The sequence below is a fragment of the Camellia sinensis genome, chromosome 6, assembly GCF_055761805.1.
Source record: "Camellia sinensis isolate YWXY chromosome 6, ASM5576180v1, whole genome shotgun sequence".
In the NCBI taxonomy this organism is placed as follows: Eukaryota; Viridiplantae; Streptophyta; class Magnoliopsida; order Ericales; family Theaceae; genus Camellia; species Camellia sinensis.
This window is the reverse complement of record NC_138966.1, coordinates 119,316,241-119,330,759: the sequence shown is the minus strand read 5'-3', so window position 1 is coordinate 119,330,759 and position 14,519 is coordinate 119,316,241. Positions and strand designations below refer to the sequence as shown.

The 14,519-nt window shown below is 44.7% G+C and overlaps 1 protein-coding gene across 1 annotated transcript; it reads left to right on the top strand.

Moving 5' to 3' along the window:
* The first annotated feature begins 149 nt into the window (after positions 1 to 149).
* LOC145793538 (uncharacterized) lies at positions 150 to 2,160 on the top strand. Its single transcript, XM_082876386.1, has 3 exons — positions 150 to 265; positions 644 to 1,343; positions 1,447 to 2,160. The coding sequence occupies exons 1-3, from the start codon at positions 150 to 152 to the stop codon at positions 2,158 to 2,160; spliced, it is 1,530 nt and encodes a 509-aa protein (XP_082732512.1).
* The last annotated feature ends 12,359 nt before the right edge of the window (positions 2,161 to 14,519 follow it).

Below are 14,519 nucleotides of genomic sequence, written 5' to 3'. Positions count from 1 at the left end.
CCTCGAAATGCGCTTTCAGGGTAGGAATAGGGAAGTTCTTGGGATATATAGTCACTCACAGAGGAATTGAGGCAAATCCGGACCAAATAAAAGCAATACAAGATCTTGAAGTACCAACAAAGGCTAAGGAGTAGCAGAAACTGGCCAGAATGGCGGCCGCACTGAATCAGTTCATTAGCAAATCTTCAGATCGGATGAAGCCTTTCTTCTTGCTTTTAAGGAAAATGGCAGCATTTGAATGGAGTTGCGAGTGCATCGAAGCACTGTAAAGCCTCAAAAGATACCTTAATACACCTCCCCTTCTGTCCACTCCAGAGCCAGGAAAGGAGCTGTACCTTTATCTAGCAGTCTCAGATCATGCCGTAAGTGCAGTATTAATTCGAGAAGTTAACAAGGAACAGAGGCCTGCATACTACGTTAGCAAGACTTTACTAGATGCTGAGACACGGTATCTACCATTGAAAAAGTTAGCTTACGCGCTGCTTATCGCCTCGAGGAAGTTACAGCATTACTTCCAGGAGCATACCATCAATGTCCTCACTGAATTCCCCCTCAGATCTGTGTTTAGCCGAGCAGATTTCTCTGGCAGAACAGCAAAATGAGCGGTAGAACTTGGCGAGTTTGACATTCGATATCAACCCAGGACAGCAATTAAGGCCCAGGTCTTAGCAGATTTCGTCGCAGAATTTGCTCCCACCCAGAGTACCGAACCAGGGAATCCAAGTTCGGCACAGGTGCCACGCATCACCGAACAAGGAAAAGCCTATGCGTCGGAAGCCTGGAAACTCTTCATTGGAAACATCTGGCAGCTCTATGTTGACGGGTCGCCCAATAACCGAGGTTCGGGGGCAGGAGTAGTACTTATCTCACCAGAAGGATTTATCTGGAAACAGGCTCTCAGGCTTGGTTGGAAGGCTTCGAACAACGAGACAGAGTACGAAGCGTTGTTGGCTGGCTTATGTAGCGCCGAACACTTCAGTGCAGAACAGCTTCTTGTTTTCAGCTATTCAGAGCTAGTGGTAAACCAGCTTTCTGGGGTCTACGAAACATGGGATGAGAGAATGGCCATGTACACAAGTAAGGCCAAAGACTTACTCAAAAAGTTTCAATCCATATTAGTGGAACGAATTAGTCGAGGCAAAAACGGCCATGCTGATGCTCTAGCTTGTCTCGACTCATCAGTGGATACCAAAGATGCTAGAAAAGTTTGGGCTGAGTTCGTGCTAGAACCAAGCATTGCATCTCCAGTCCTCTGCAGCAGCGTAGAGCCGAGCTGGATGGATCCAATACTTGCTTTTCTAAAATCTGGTACTCTTCCTGAAGACAAAAAGGAAGCCAACAAAGTCAGACATAAGTTAGCTCAGTTTTGGATCTCACCATCCGGGAAGCTGTACAGACGCTTCTATCTTGGCCCTTATCTTTTATGTGTATCCAAATTTGGTCGAGAATGTTCTCTACGAAATTCACGATGGGATTTGTGGATGCCACGTTGGCGGAAGGTCACTGGTGCACCGAGCACTCACTCACGGATATTGGTGGCCACAGATGCAACAAGATGCTCAGCAGTATGTACAGAAGTGTGATAAATGTCAGAGGTTTGCTTCATTTATTCATCAGCCAGCCAAAACTCTCACTCCACTCACCAGCCCATGGCCCTTTGCCCAATGGGGCCTGGATATTGTCGAACCATTAGCGCGAGGCACGGGGAACAAACGGTTCTTCATTGCTGCAACCAACTATTTTACTAAGTGGGTCGAAGTTGAGGCATTGGCAAGTATCAAAGAAGCGGATACAAAGCGATTTGTCATGAGAAACATGGTGGTGCGTTTCGGCATCCCGCGAGTACTGATTGCGGATAATGGAAAGCAGCTTGATGGTAAGATCTTCAGAAAGTTTTGTGCTGACCTTAAGATTGAGTATAGGAACTCTTCTCCAGGGTACCCGCAAAGCAATGGACAGGCAGAGGCATCAAACAAAACCATCATCAACGAAGTAAAGAAACGGCTTGAGCATGCCAAAGGAAAATGGGTTGAAGAGTTACCCCACGTGCTATGGGCATACCGAACCACAGCACGACGCTCAACGGGAGAAACACCTTACTCCCTAACTTATGGAATGGAGGGCGTCATCCAACTCGAAGTAGGCTTCCCAACCCTTTGATCTGAATTGTTTGAGAACACCAGTAATGAGAAAGCTATTGCACAAGCACTGGATATGGCAGAGGGCCGAAGAGAAGCAGCACTGATTAGACTTGTAGCGTACTAGCAGCAACTCATCAAGAGTTTCAACCAAAAAGTTTTCCCAAGGCAGTTTACACCAGGAGAACTGGTTTTGAGGAAAGTTATGGATCACAAAAGGGTGCCTGGCGACGGCAAACTTGGGCCTAATTGGGAAGGTCCCTACAAAGTCACAGTTGTTGTTGGAAATGGAGCATACTACCTAGAGGATCTGAATGGCAGAGCTATGCCTCAGCCCTGGAACGTAGCAAAGCTCAAGAAATACTATTAATAGAATTATCCCCCAACTTCTCTATCAGAATGTAAAGGCATTTATCTGTTGACCAATGCAAATGCTTCCCCACTTCTCTCAAATTTATCAAATTCTTGTAATTAGCTTTGATGTTTATCAAACAGAATTAGCTTTGGTTCTTACCAAACGAAATTAGCTTTGATGTTTATCAAACGGAATTAGCTTTGGTTCTTACCAAACGGAATTAGCTTTGATGTTTATCAAACGGAATTAGCTTTGATGTTTATCAAACGGAATTAGCTTTGGTTCTTACCAAACGGAATTAGCTTTGATGTTTATCAAACGGAATTAGCTTTGGTCCTCACCAAATGGAATTAGCCTTGATGTTTATCAAACGAAATTAACTTTGGTCTTCACCCAAATGGACTTAGTTTCAGAGCGACTGGACGGAATATAAAATTTGGTTAGCACTCAAATATGCTAAGTGGTATTGCTTGGTGGAATAATGTTTGGCAACTAAATTGGGCTTTAGCCAAGTGGAATTGCTTGGTGGAAACCATACTAACATATCTTAAGTAAACGTCTTTGAATCCACAGAATTCTTTAAGTACCAACACATCAACACTTCAGTATTGATTCAAACAAACATAGTTGGAACAAGCATGACCAGGTTCTGTCAGGAGTAAACTTCCAGCATTAGTGTTACTCAACTCCAGGTGGGGGCAAACAATTGTTTTTTTTTTTTTAAAAAAAACCAACCTGGACCTGAGTAAGACACCTTTTCATGCCTTTATCTCATTCAAGTGCATCCGCGCTCTTAAAGTTGCAACACACTTAAGCAGTTCTATCTAAGAGCACAATCTTCAGTACCAATCTTACTTAGCTCCAAGTATGGGCAAACAATTGTTTTCTTTCAAAACCAACCTGGACCTAAGTCAGACCCACTTACGAACTCAAGCACAGCCATACCACATATCCGTTAGCCACACCGAGCATCAGTTCGGCCCTGAGGTCCCAACAGTGCTCGGCCGGGGCAAACAGTACAAAGCCACACCGAGCATCAGTTCGGGCCCGAGGCCCCAACAATGCTCGACCGGGGGCAAGTAGTACAGAATCAGATAGAGCATCTATTTAAAAGTAGTACGGAACCAGACTGAGCATCTATTTGGCCCTAAGGTCCCAACAGTGCTCGGCCAGGGGCAGGCAGTATAGAAAACATTCAGACATAAAAGCCAAATAGCATCAGATTGCAAGTTCAAAAAGAAAATTCTATCATCCAACAAAAGGCACAGATGGCCTCATAACCAGCAGCAAAGAAAAGAAAAGAGAAAAGAAAAATTGTCTTGGCAAGTGCAAAAAGAAGGCTCGTCATGGAGACCGAGCCACAATACATCAAAACAGAAAAGCGAAAAAGTTTAAATCCTTTCAACATCAACTTTCATTAACAGAGGGAAACTCAGGAGCAGCATCAACAATTTCATCCAGGTCGTCTGGGGGAGGAAAAGTAGAGGCAGCTCCAACTTCCTGAGAAGTAGAAGCCTCCTTAATCACATCTTCCACGGCTTTGGTCTCCAGGGTTTCAATCCCTTCAACATCCACCGTTTCAGCGGCAACATTACTGTCCTGGGTCTTGTTTGCAGAATCAGCTTATGGGGAAACTTCGTCTGGAAGAAAAGCAAGGGTGGAAACAGTCTTTGAACCTAAGGATCTCGAAGGAACGGGGACATTCTGAAATAGAGAAGAGCCTTCAGGAACCAGCGCAGCAGCCAAAGCACTCGTCTAACCCTTTAGAAAGAGCTTATCTCGCAGCACTAGCACCTCTTCCTTATAGGCAGCCCCAGTTTCATCCCAACCATGTTGCCAGTGTTTGGCTTCCAGCGTAGAACGCTTGGCATCCATAACGGCAATAACGGCCTCCAGTTCGGCCACCTTCCCCTCGAGTTGAGCCTGTGTCCCAATAGCAGCCTCCTTTGATTTTTCAGCTGAAGCGATAATCTTGTTCAAACGAAATGCTTCCCTTTCCGCGGTTCGACGTCCTTTCTTCTCTCTCTCCAAGCTTACCGTCAGTCTCTCAGCATTCATTGCGGCCTCCAGCACGGCCCTTTCTAGCTTTTCAGCACGAGTAATGGATAGATGCATTCTTTGGATACACTGCAAAGGACAACGAAGAATTAAGAGAAAATGAGACAACAACACAACAATAAAGACAAGTAAAATGAGGAAACACTTACAGCAGTCATCATCTGAAGGGTCCCCTTCAGGATATGAATATCACGGGGCCCATTATGGTCGGCCATGTCAATCGGCATCAATAAAAACTTAGTCAAATCAAAGGCAAAATCTTGTGAAGCAACAACTGAATCAGAAGTGGAAATGGGCCTGCCTTTATGCAACATTGGCGGCTCCCATTTCTCAAAAGCCTCATCCTCAGCAGGATCCTCAGAAGCTTCCCCCACAACTGCTTTGCCAGCTTCTCTTCTTCTCTTTTTTGCTCGCGCAGCGACCGAAGCTGAGGGCTCGGTATCAGTCGCAGGGGTCCCAGAAGCTCCCACCTCCATCTTCACTTCCACGAGGCTTTTCGCCTCAGTCTTTTCTAGAGGGGTTTCCAAAACATCGGAGGCTCCGAAAGCCTCGGCCTCTAAATCCACCAACACCCTTCTCTTCGCCACAGACCCGCCCCCTGCGAAACTGGGGGTAGGGGAGGGCACTCTCTCAGAAAGTGCACCCTGACTCCTGCGATGGTTCGTGACCAAAGGAGTGAGAGACGTGTCAGTCTCGGTATCAGAGTCCAGAAGGGAAGCAGCGAGCCTCGCCTTCTTTGGAATAGTGGAGCGGTAAGTAGACTGGTAATCTAATAACTCGGGTGCAGATCTCTTTTTATACCTCAGGGTAGCTTTTATGGCTTCAGCATTCTCTCAGTTCGGTCTTCATTGGAAACGAGAGGCCTCTACCAAAAAAAAGAAGTGACCCATTAGAGCAACATCCAAAATAAAGTAAGAAATACAAAAGGCATTAGAAGGAGAGGCCTAAACCTGGGTAGCCGTCTTTCTGGGGCATCCGCTCAGACTGAAACTCAGTTCCGGCGGGGAACTCCCAGCTTCCACCAACTTGTAAGAAATCATCGTTGTGTTTATCCGAATCGGGCAACCCAGTAACCAAATGGCAATCAAACGAGCGAACACGCAAGTAATATGTGTTGTGGTCTTTGTTATGAGAAAGAGTATAACAACCTAACATATCCCATATGTCAAGGTTCAAACCCAATAGTCTATTGAGGGCAGATACACCGCAAACAACACGGAAAAGGTTCATAGATACTTGCATTGGGGTTAACTGGACTTGATGCAGAAACCGGCGCACCAATGGCTCAAGGGGAAATCGAACCCCTCTCTCGACTATGGCCGCGATGGGAAAAGCGACGGTATTCCTCATGCCCATACGCTTGGCGTCTACTTTCGCCAATGAAAGGGTAACGTCGTCGGGAATATTATAATCCAGGCGGAACATAGCCATGGCCTCGGGGGTATCAACCAGTGAGCGGAACTTCCCCATTTAACAAACCTCATGGGACAGAGGTAGGACTCAGATAACAGAATGTGGAACACAAACAGCGAGTGGGCCAGACAAGATGATTAAGACAGAAAGAGGCAAGAGAAGAAGAATCACAAGAGGACTTACAGAGACTAGAACAGTGGTAGCAGAGCAAGACTAGCGACGAAAAAGTCTAAGCAGAGCACCAACAAGACTGGTTCAAGAGGAACGTGAAGAGTTCTTTCTCTCTTTGAAACTCTCTAGAGGAACGAAAAAACAGATAAAGGGATTTGTATTGACAGCCAGAGCATTAATTGCACCAGCCGGCGCGCAGGTACACGGAGCATGACCTTCGGTATGGAATGGACGCACTATCTCTACATACCTATCTCACATCGCCAAGTGTCACCATGAAAGGACGCATGCAGGGATTGTGTGTCAGGATTGAACCGTCACCAAGGCCGAACTGGAGAAAACTGAAACGATGTGACGCTTGGGAAGCAGAATAATAGCTCCCCCAAGGGGAACCTTAGCGTGAGCTAGGGGCCAAATGAAAGGGCTGAATGTGAAATAGGTCAGGTCCAAGCCTTGGGTCGGCCCAATCCACTGAAGTCCAAATCCAAGTGGGTTGGATGAGTATATGGGCAAACCAATTGAGCACAACTTCATGATCAACAGTCCACCCAAGTCCTCAAGCACTTGGGCCCAACCTGCAGTGGAAAGGCTAGTCCAGCCGTGGTGCTAGGTTGGGCCGAGCTGCCAGACTGAACCTATGGGCCAAACAGAAGATAGGCCGAGCCCATATAAAGATATCCAAATGGATTAGTCCATCTCCATGAATGATCCAGTAAAAGGCCGAGACAAGGCATAGTTATGCGGAGTTGAGGCACAGCGGTACCGAGCTGAGGAAACCTCCCAAGGAAACATGAAAGTTGTGAATGTGTGCATGTGCAAGTTGCCACCTCAGCTGGTCCCTTACACCTAGAATCACGGAAGTTATTGAACCAAAGGAATGTGGTTTGTTATCAACATGACTACAATGAGTATATGTATTCAATGACAACTACCAGGTGGTCCCCCACCTTGAGCAATGCTAAAAGGACACCTGGCAACATCCAAGCTCCATGAACCCACCTTCAGAAGCAAGCAAGGAACACTATATATATAACATGAACTTCACATTGAAGGTAACTGAACTATTCCAAGAAAAACCACATTTAGATATAAACTCAACTCGATATACACTCCTTCTCCGATCATTGATTCCCACACCGGAGGGGTTATCCGGCCAACCCCAGCCGGGCAGCTCTAACGGTGCTTCTTGTGGCAGGAACCTCAGTCCCTGGATAGTCCGACCAAGTGTAGGGCCTCGATCCACTTTCATCTAGTGCGGAATCCAGTACGCACACCATCCAATGCAATTGGAAACTAATTGTCAACTCTGCTCCAATATCGAGGTTCATGGAAACAAAAATTGTTTTGCAAAAACAGCAATGTTTGGGATATAAACCCCTAAAATTGGTGGTTATTCACATTCAGCAAAAATTGCACTGGCGAAATGCCCAAAATAAATTCCGACAAAAACATTTTCATCAATATCTACTTAACTAAAAATGGCGATGATTATTGATCTCAAATTAGCGTCTGCCAGAACCATACTTCTTTCCGAACACGATCAGCTGGAGCTTGTCATAACCGCAAGCACACCCGCACCAGCAATCGAACAGAGAATGTGATGGAACCCATTAATGGAAAGCTAGAATTAGAGGAAAAAGTGAATGACCCAATAGAGTATTATGCATTAGAAATCATACCTTCTGACTATTTGAAGAACCCATGTGTTTGCGTGTTTGTGAGGCTCTGTGGGTTTTTGTGAGTGAATGGTGAAAGAAAGAGAGACGAAAAAACAGAGCCGAGAGAGAGAGAGAGAGAGAGAGAGAGAGAGAGAGAGGATCTCAGGCTACAGTGACCAACAAGGAGGTGAATCGGTGCTCCGGTTTCTGGCGAATGCGAGGAGGAGGGGCGGTGAGAGATGGAGGGAAAAGGAGCAGCAGATAGGGAGAAGGACGCTGGAGAGAGAGAGAGAGAGAGAGAGAGAGAGAGGCACTGGTTTTGTTCATGGTTGGGTTTGGTTTGTGGTTTGGTGAGAGCATGCGATGTTTCATATAAATGGTTATGGGCGACAAAAAAATTTTAGTTGCTGAAAGTATTTTATAAATCCCTTCAAAATATTTGAAATGTCTCCCTCCAAAACATTTTAACCATTTGGCGACTAAATTTTTTTTTTGTCCCTGAAAACAAATTTTTGGCTACCAAAATTTTTATCGCCAAAGGTAAAAAATAATTTTTTAGTTTTTATTTGGCAACTAAATGATTTTAGTAGCCAAAACTCAATATACGGCGACTAAAATTATTTTTTGTCTCCAATTCTGGCATTTTTAGCAACTAAATTTTTTTTAGTCGCCAATAATCAATATACCCCGACTAAAATTTTGGTCGCCAAAGGTAAAAATAATTTTTTTTTATTTTTTATTTGGCGACTAAATAATTTTAGTAGCCAAAACTCAATATATGGCAACTAAAATTATTTTTTGTCGCCAATTCTGACATTTTTAGCGACTAATTTTTTTCTGTCGCTACTACATCGCAAAAAGTCTTTTGCAACGATATGCGAACTTTTTGAGACGTTTACGACCATCGCAAAAACTCCGATTTTTAGTAGTGAAACTTCCCCAATTAAGTTGTAAGGGTATATCTGTCTAACCAATACTCATCTATGTTTGAAAAAGGATTATTGGTCACACACTATACCTAATAAGGACTCATCAATCAACCATTTAAAACATGGGACCAAATGATATAGAAGTTCCCAAAATAGGACTTTCCAATAAATTTTCCTTTATTCAATGTCCATTTAAAAGTAAAAACTTTCAATTATTTAAACGTGTTTCAAAATAAGCACAATAAACAACAGAATAGTTATGGGTGCGCCCCAAATCCAATGAGGAAACTCACAACTTTTCATTTAAATAATAATTAATAATTATATTTAAAAGGCATGTCAAATTGTATAGAAACAGATCGGTTGATGGTTAACTAACTCCTATCGAAAGGGTGAGTATTGGGGTGGAACTTGTCATGAAATTTGTTTCGATAATTTGAACCGTTTATTTTATCGAATTTTATATGTAAATGTGGAGAAGTAGGTTTGGAAATAGTCTTGGATCCTGAAGGACGTCCCTGATCCTTTGATCGCCACCTAAAAAAGGGATTAACACTCTGACGGACAAGTTAGTATAGGTCTCTTGTTTGCTTGAGTCTTAAGTTTCTTGGGTCTGTTCTCACATACCTTTCTTTGGTTGATGTTCAACTATTTATATTTGCTTTTGGACCCCAGGGTCGGGCCCACTCTTAATCCATCGCGTGATTGCCCATTCGGCCTCTTCTGTCATATGCCAATTCCCACTTGGCTTTTTATTCAACTGGTTCTATGGCCGATTAGTCAATTTGGCTTCGGGATCGTACAGGACAGAGCCGAATCTAATATATATCCTGACTGTCATCAGACGCATTCGGCTTCGCATTCGACTTCCTTGCATGCACCGATATTCGGCTCCCGCAATTGCCCCCCAAACATCCTACTAATACCAATTAGTTGGAGTATTTGGTTTCGAACTTGAAAAGTCAAAAAATTTGGCGGTTAACCTTAGTCCAATGTAAGTGTCAGAACGCATACGCTTTTTAGGCATCATTACAATTTCTCGCCCCTTCGTACGCTTCCTTCATTTAATGCGATTTGAAACTATGTTGTCCCTTCGAATGTATGTTTTCTGAATACGCAAAGTTTTTGGTTTGCCTTTCAGTATACCTCCTTCATTTCGTGATCTCTACAACTTCCTCCCGTTTTTGGTGACTATGCTTGCCAGCTATGGCAAGCAAGTTGACGATGTCATGGTCGTTGTTTGAGGCAATTGGGAATTTGGCAAGGGCAAAGATCACCTAGATCCTGTGCCCAAACGAAAAGGCGAACCAGGTGGCTGTATAGTTCCTTATGTGTATTTGCTATATATTTACCCAGCTTTCCTTCAATGTACTTATCGTTTTATTTATGCAGACAACGATTTGAAGAAAGTTCTGGTTTCGGCCGACGACGTTGTGCTCGCGAAAATCAAAACCGTACTCCAGTTCTTTGGCTGTCCAAACCTCCAGAAACAAGGGAGGGCGGCCCACATACTTCTGAGATACGTGCTGACTTACTCAACCTTTTTGGCCGTAGACAACATTCTGATTCCATGGGGCGAACAGCAGCTCACGGCCCTTATCTTCCCCAACTTCAAAAACCTCAGGCAGATTGGTTTGGACGCCTCTAATTCGGAGCAGGCGGAAGAACAAGTAGCCGAAGAAGTCGTTGAGCAGCTGAATCAGTCCAATTTGGAAACCGAAGAAGTTGACAAGGCTCTAAATTTGGCTTTTGAAGAAGCCGGCCTTAATCCATCCAACCCTACATCCACTTCAGGCTGAGGGGACGTCTCATTTGAAGATATTTTTACCGACTTAGGGGACCTTCCCGACGCGTATCCTGAGAACATGGCTGGGGAGTCGCTCACACAGCTGGCTAAGAAGCAAAATGCCGAAAGGATGGCCGCCTGGAGGAGGGCCGAGACCAACCGATCTAAACCTCCCCCTATTGCCGTGACTGAGTCTTGACCGCCTGTTACTGTGGAAGAAACGGCTAAGACGGAGCAAATAATCAAACAGTTGGATCAGGAGGCCGAGCAGAGGGGGAAAAAGCCTCCCGCCGAGCGAGAAGCTGACCTTGAAGAAAACCTTATCGATAAACAGCCACGCATAGAGGAGTCGGACTCGGTTATGCTGTTCATCGTTCAACCAAGCATAAAGAACGTGCCAATTGCTTCTGATGCGTTGGTTCTGAAAGATCCAGCTGTGGCCTTGAGCATGGCTTTCTTAATTTCCCTACTGGTTGACAGAGCGACTTTTCGGGCAGAGCCAGATTTGCTGTCAATAGCATTAGCCGCTCAATCGGCCATATTGGTACATGACTTGAGCCTTATCTGCAGTCTTCCGCTTATATTTTTTATTTTTATTTTTTAACTCTAATTCCTTGTTTTGCAAACGGCGGGGAGGATAGCCGAGATTGATTGTCGTTAACATGATGCTATTGAATAGATCGGCTTTCTAAAAGTCGAAATTGAAAATGAAAAGAGCAAGGCCGTGGAGGCCTGTCAAAGAGCTAAGTCCTAGGCAGCGAAAGCGGCGGAGGAACGTGCAAGAGCCGAGGTCGAGGCCGAGGGAAAAAGGCGAAGAGTTCTGACCAACTTAGGTTGGCCGCCGAAGAGAGGGCAAAAGCGAGCGAAAACGCGCTCAAGTTAGCCAATGAGGTGATTGCCAAACTGAAAGCCGATTTGGAAGAGTCGAAGAAGGCAAAAAAAAAAAAATAGCAAACTCCAAGATTTCCAAAGCGTTCCAAGCTGGAAAGGACGCCGCCTTGGAGAACTACGTGAAGGAAGTACCCAAGTTCAAGAATTGGGGCTTCAAACACGGCTAGCTCAAAGCCCTCACTGTCGCTAATGTGACATTGGCGCAACCGATTCCATATGAACAGGGGACGTTGAGCCGTTGGAGTCTGACCCCGAAGATTGACTAGGGTAATATTTTGATTTTTGTTAGGCATCTTCCATAAATAGTTTTTGTAGATTTTTGTTAGTAGATTTTTGTTTATTTACTTCAGTTAGAAGTTAAATGTAGGGTAATTTTCATGTGTAAAATGACTACTATCTGTACTCAATTTATTAATGAAAATTTCCTTTGCTTTTCTGTCTGCTGCATGTGCTAGTTAACAATCTAGTAGGATGTAATATCGTGAGATGAGTAAATTAAAAATCCGATTAAATTGTTGCGTATCTTTGTAATTCAGCTGAATAAATTAATGAATATGCCCTTGCCCCAGTTAATGATTGAACTGGAACGCCAAATATCGGTGGTTCATGGATTGGCTGAGGCATATGAACTTATCGGTGCAAGGCCTCGAAATTTAGCCGATTAGATTAACAAATCTGCCCTTGCCCTAGCTAATGAATAAATTGGAACACCAAATATCGGTGGTTCATGGATTGGTTGGGACACATGAACTTATCGGCACAAGGCCTTAAAAGCGAGCATTGATGAGAGCGCCTTGGGAGTGCTGTACCCGTAATGAATAAATGGGATGTGGGCTGCGTGCGCGGAGGTGCCATTGTTGCGTTCAAATCTAACAAATTGGGAGAGGAAAAAAGCAGTGTGGACGATTTTAGATGGCAAGAAGACTATTCTTCAATAGCAGAAGGGAAGGTAGAACACTGGCGGAACTGGATGCAAAGATGAATCGAGGTGGTGAGCCTACGTGCACGGGTGAGTAGGATGTCGAGGGAGCGTGAGAAGCGCCATTCCCCACGTCATCGAAGTAGGTCACCCAAAAAGAAAAAACAACAATGAGGTAACTCCTCTCGCTCGAGAGGAGAAACCAGTGCGACACCGTGCCCGTTGAGTTTTTCGGTTTTCAATGGGAACAAACCGATGACGAAAGCGGATTCCATTATCTGCGACCTAAACATAGCAGTTGAGTTCGCTCGACAGAATTTTCAGCCAGAAGTTCAACAGTCCATGGTCGGCCGGGCTGATTATGAAGTTTTTCGGGAGGGCGTTAATGGAGCAGTAAAGGGTTTGTATACCTTCTATGAAATTGGCATGCGTCTTTGTGCCGCGCGAAGAGAGATAGAGCAAAGGGATGCTCGCATTCAGAGCTTGCAAGCCCGCGTGGAGAAGGCCGAAAATGAGTTGAAGAAAGCTAACACCTCTAAGACTCATTTGGTGAGTCAAGTGAATCCGATTGTCGCAGAGTGAATAAACCGCCGAATTCTGGATCACGTGATTGCCGATCGAGAAACGGCGAGTATGTTCGCAATAGAAGCTGCGAAGGCCAGGTCCTATGAAAAAGGCTTCCATGACGACCGAAAAATTGGAATAGAGAAGATGAAGGAAAAGCTAGCCGAGGAAGTCTGTCGATGCGAAAATCACAGATTTAAGCATGGATGGATCAAGGCTCTCCAGGCTGCGGGCGTTGATTCGGCATCACCCTTGTATCAGAGTTATACTTTTCCGTTCGAGGCTTTCAATGCCGAGAAGACTGATGACGAGGACGGAGCCGAATAATGTTGATGTACATTGTTCCGTTTTTATGTGAAGCATGTACTCATGATCTATTGAATAAAACATATTATTCTAAATGTCTATATGTTATTTCGATCAATGCTTGTAGATTAAGTTGTGTCTTCTACTTTACGTTAGTCGTGTTTGTGCTTGTCAATCACAATATTCTCGATAGAAGCTCCGAATTCGGAGGATTATTCAGCCCAAACGTGTCATTCGCAGATGGGGCTCCAATTCAGAGTCTTTTTGTGTTGGCCTTCCATGAAGGGCGCTCCGAATTCGGAGGCCTATTCTGCCTAAACGTTTTCACGAAGGGCGCTCCGAACTTGGAGGCTTATTCGGCCCAAATGCGTCATTCATGAAGGGCGCTCCGAATTCGGAGGCTTATTCGGCCCAAACGTGTTATTCACGAAGGGCGCTTCAAATTCGGAGACTTATTCGGCCCAAACGTGTTATTTACGAAGGGCGCTCCGAATTTGGAGGCTTATTCGGCCCAAACGTGTTATTTACGAAGGGCGCTTCGAATTCGGAGTCTTTTAATGTTGGCCAATCGTGATTTCCACGAAGGGCGCTCCGAATTCAGAGGCTTATTCGACCCAAACGTGTGATTCACGAAGGGTGCTCCGAATTCAGAGGCTTTTAATGTCGGCCAATCGTGATTTTCACGAAGGGCGCTTCGAATTCAGAGGCTTATTTGGCCCAAACATGTTATTCACGAAGGGCGCTCCGAATTCGGAGGCTTTTTGTGTTGACGAATCGTGATTTCTACGAAGGACGCTCTGAATTCGGAGGCTTATTCGGCCTAAATGTGTTATTCACGAAGGGCGCTCCGAATTCAGAGGCTTTTTGTGTTGGCCAATCGTGATTTCCACGAAGGGCGCTCCGAATTCGGAGGCTTATTCGGCCTAAACGAGTCATTCACGAAGGCGCTCTGAATTTAGAGACTTGTACTATTTGGCAATCGTGATTTCCATGACGGGCGCCCTGAATTCGGACGCTTTTTCACACAACCAGAACTCAAGAGAACATTGTATTGAAAAAAGAAAGATATACACGGCGTAAAATCAAAACAAGTTGTCGTGCCATACAAGTTAACTTAATGATAAAATTTGCGCAAGTGTGTGGAATTCCATGGACACGGAAAGCTTCTTCTAACCATGTTTTTGAGCCAATATGCCCCTGTCCCTATGATTGAGTCAATTTGATAGAGGCTGTCCCAGTTAGGACCCAATTTTCCGTCAGTCGGATTCCTAGCAGCGGGAAGCACTTTCTTGAGGACCAATTCTCTTGGTGTATAACGGCGTAGCTGAACA

What these genes read in the sequence shown, in the direction of transcription:
- LOC145793538 (XM_082876386.1), top strand. Translation starts at nt 150, where the DNA reads ATGGCGGCCGCACTGAATCAGTTCATTAGCAAATCTTCAGATCGGATG. An exon ending in TGCGAGTGCATCGAAGCACT is followed by an intron (nt 266 to 643) that starts GTAAAGCCTCAA and finishes ATATCAACCCAG; the next exon opens with GACAGCAATTAAGGCCCAGG. An exon ending in ACAAAAAGGAAGCCAACAAA is followed by an intron (nt 1,344 to 1,446) that starts GTCAGACATAAG and finishes AATTTGGTCGAG; the next exon opens with AATGTTCTCTACGAAATTCA.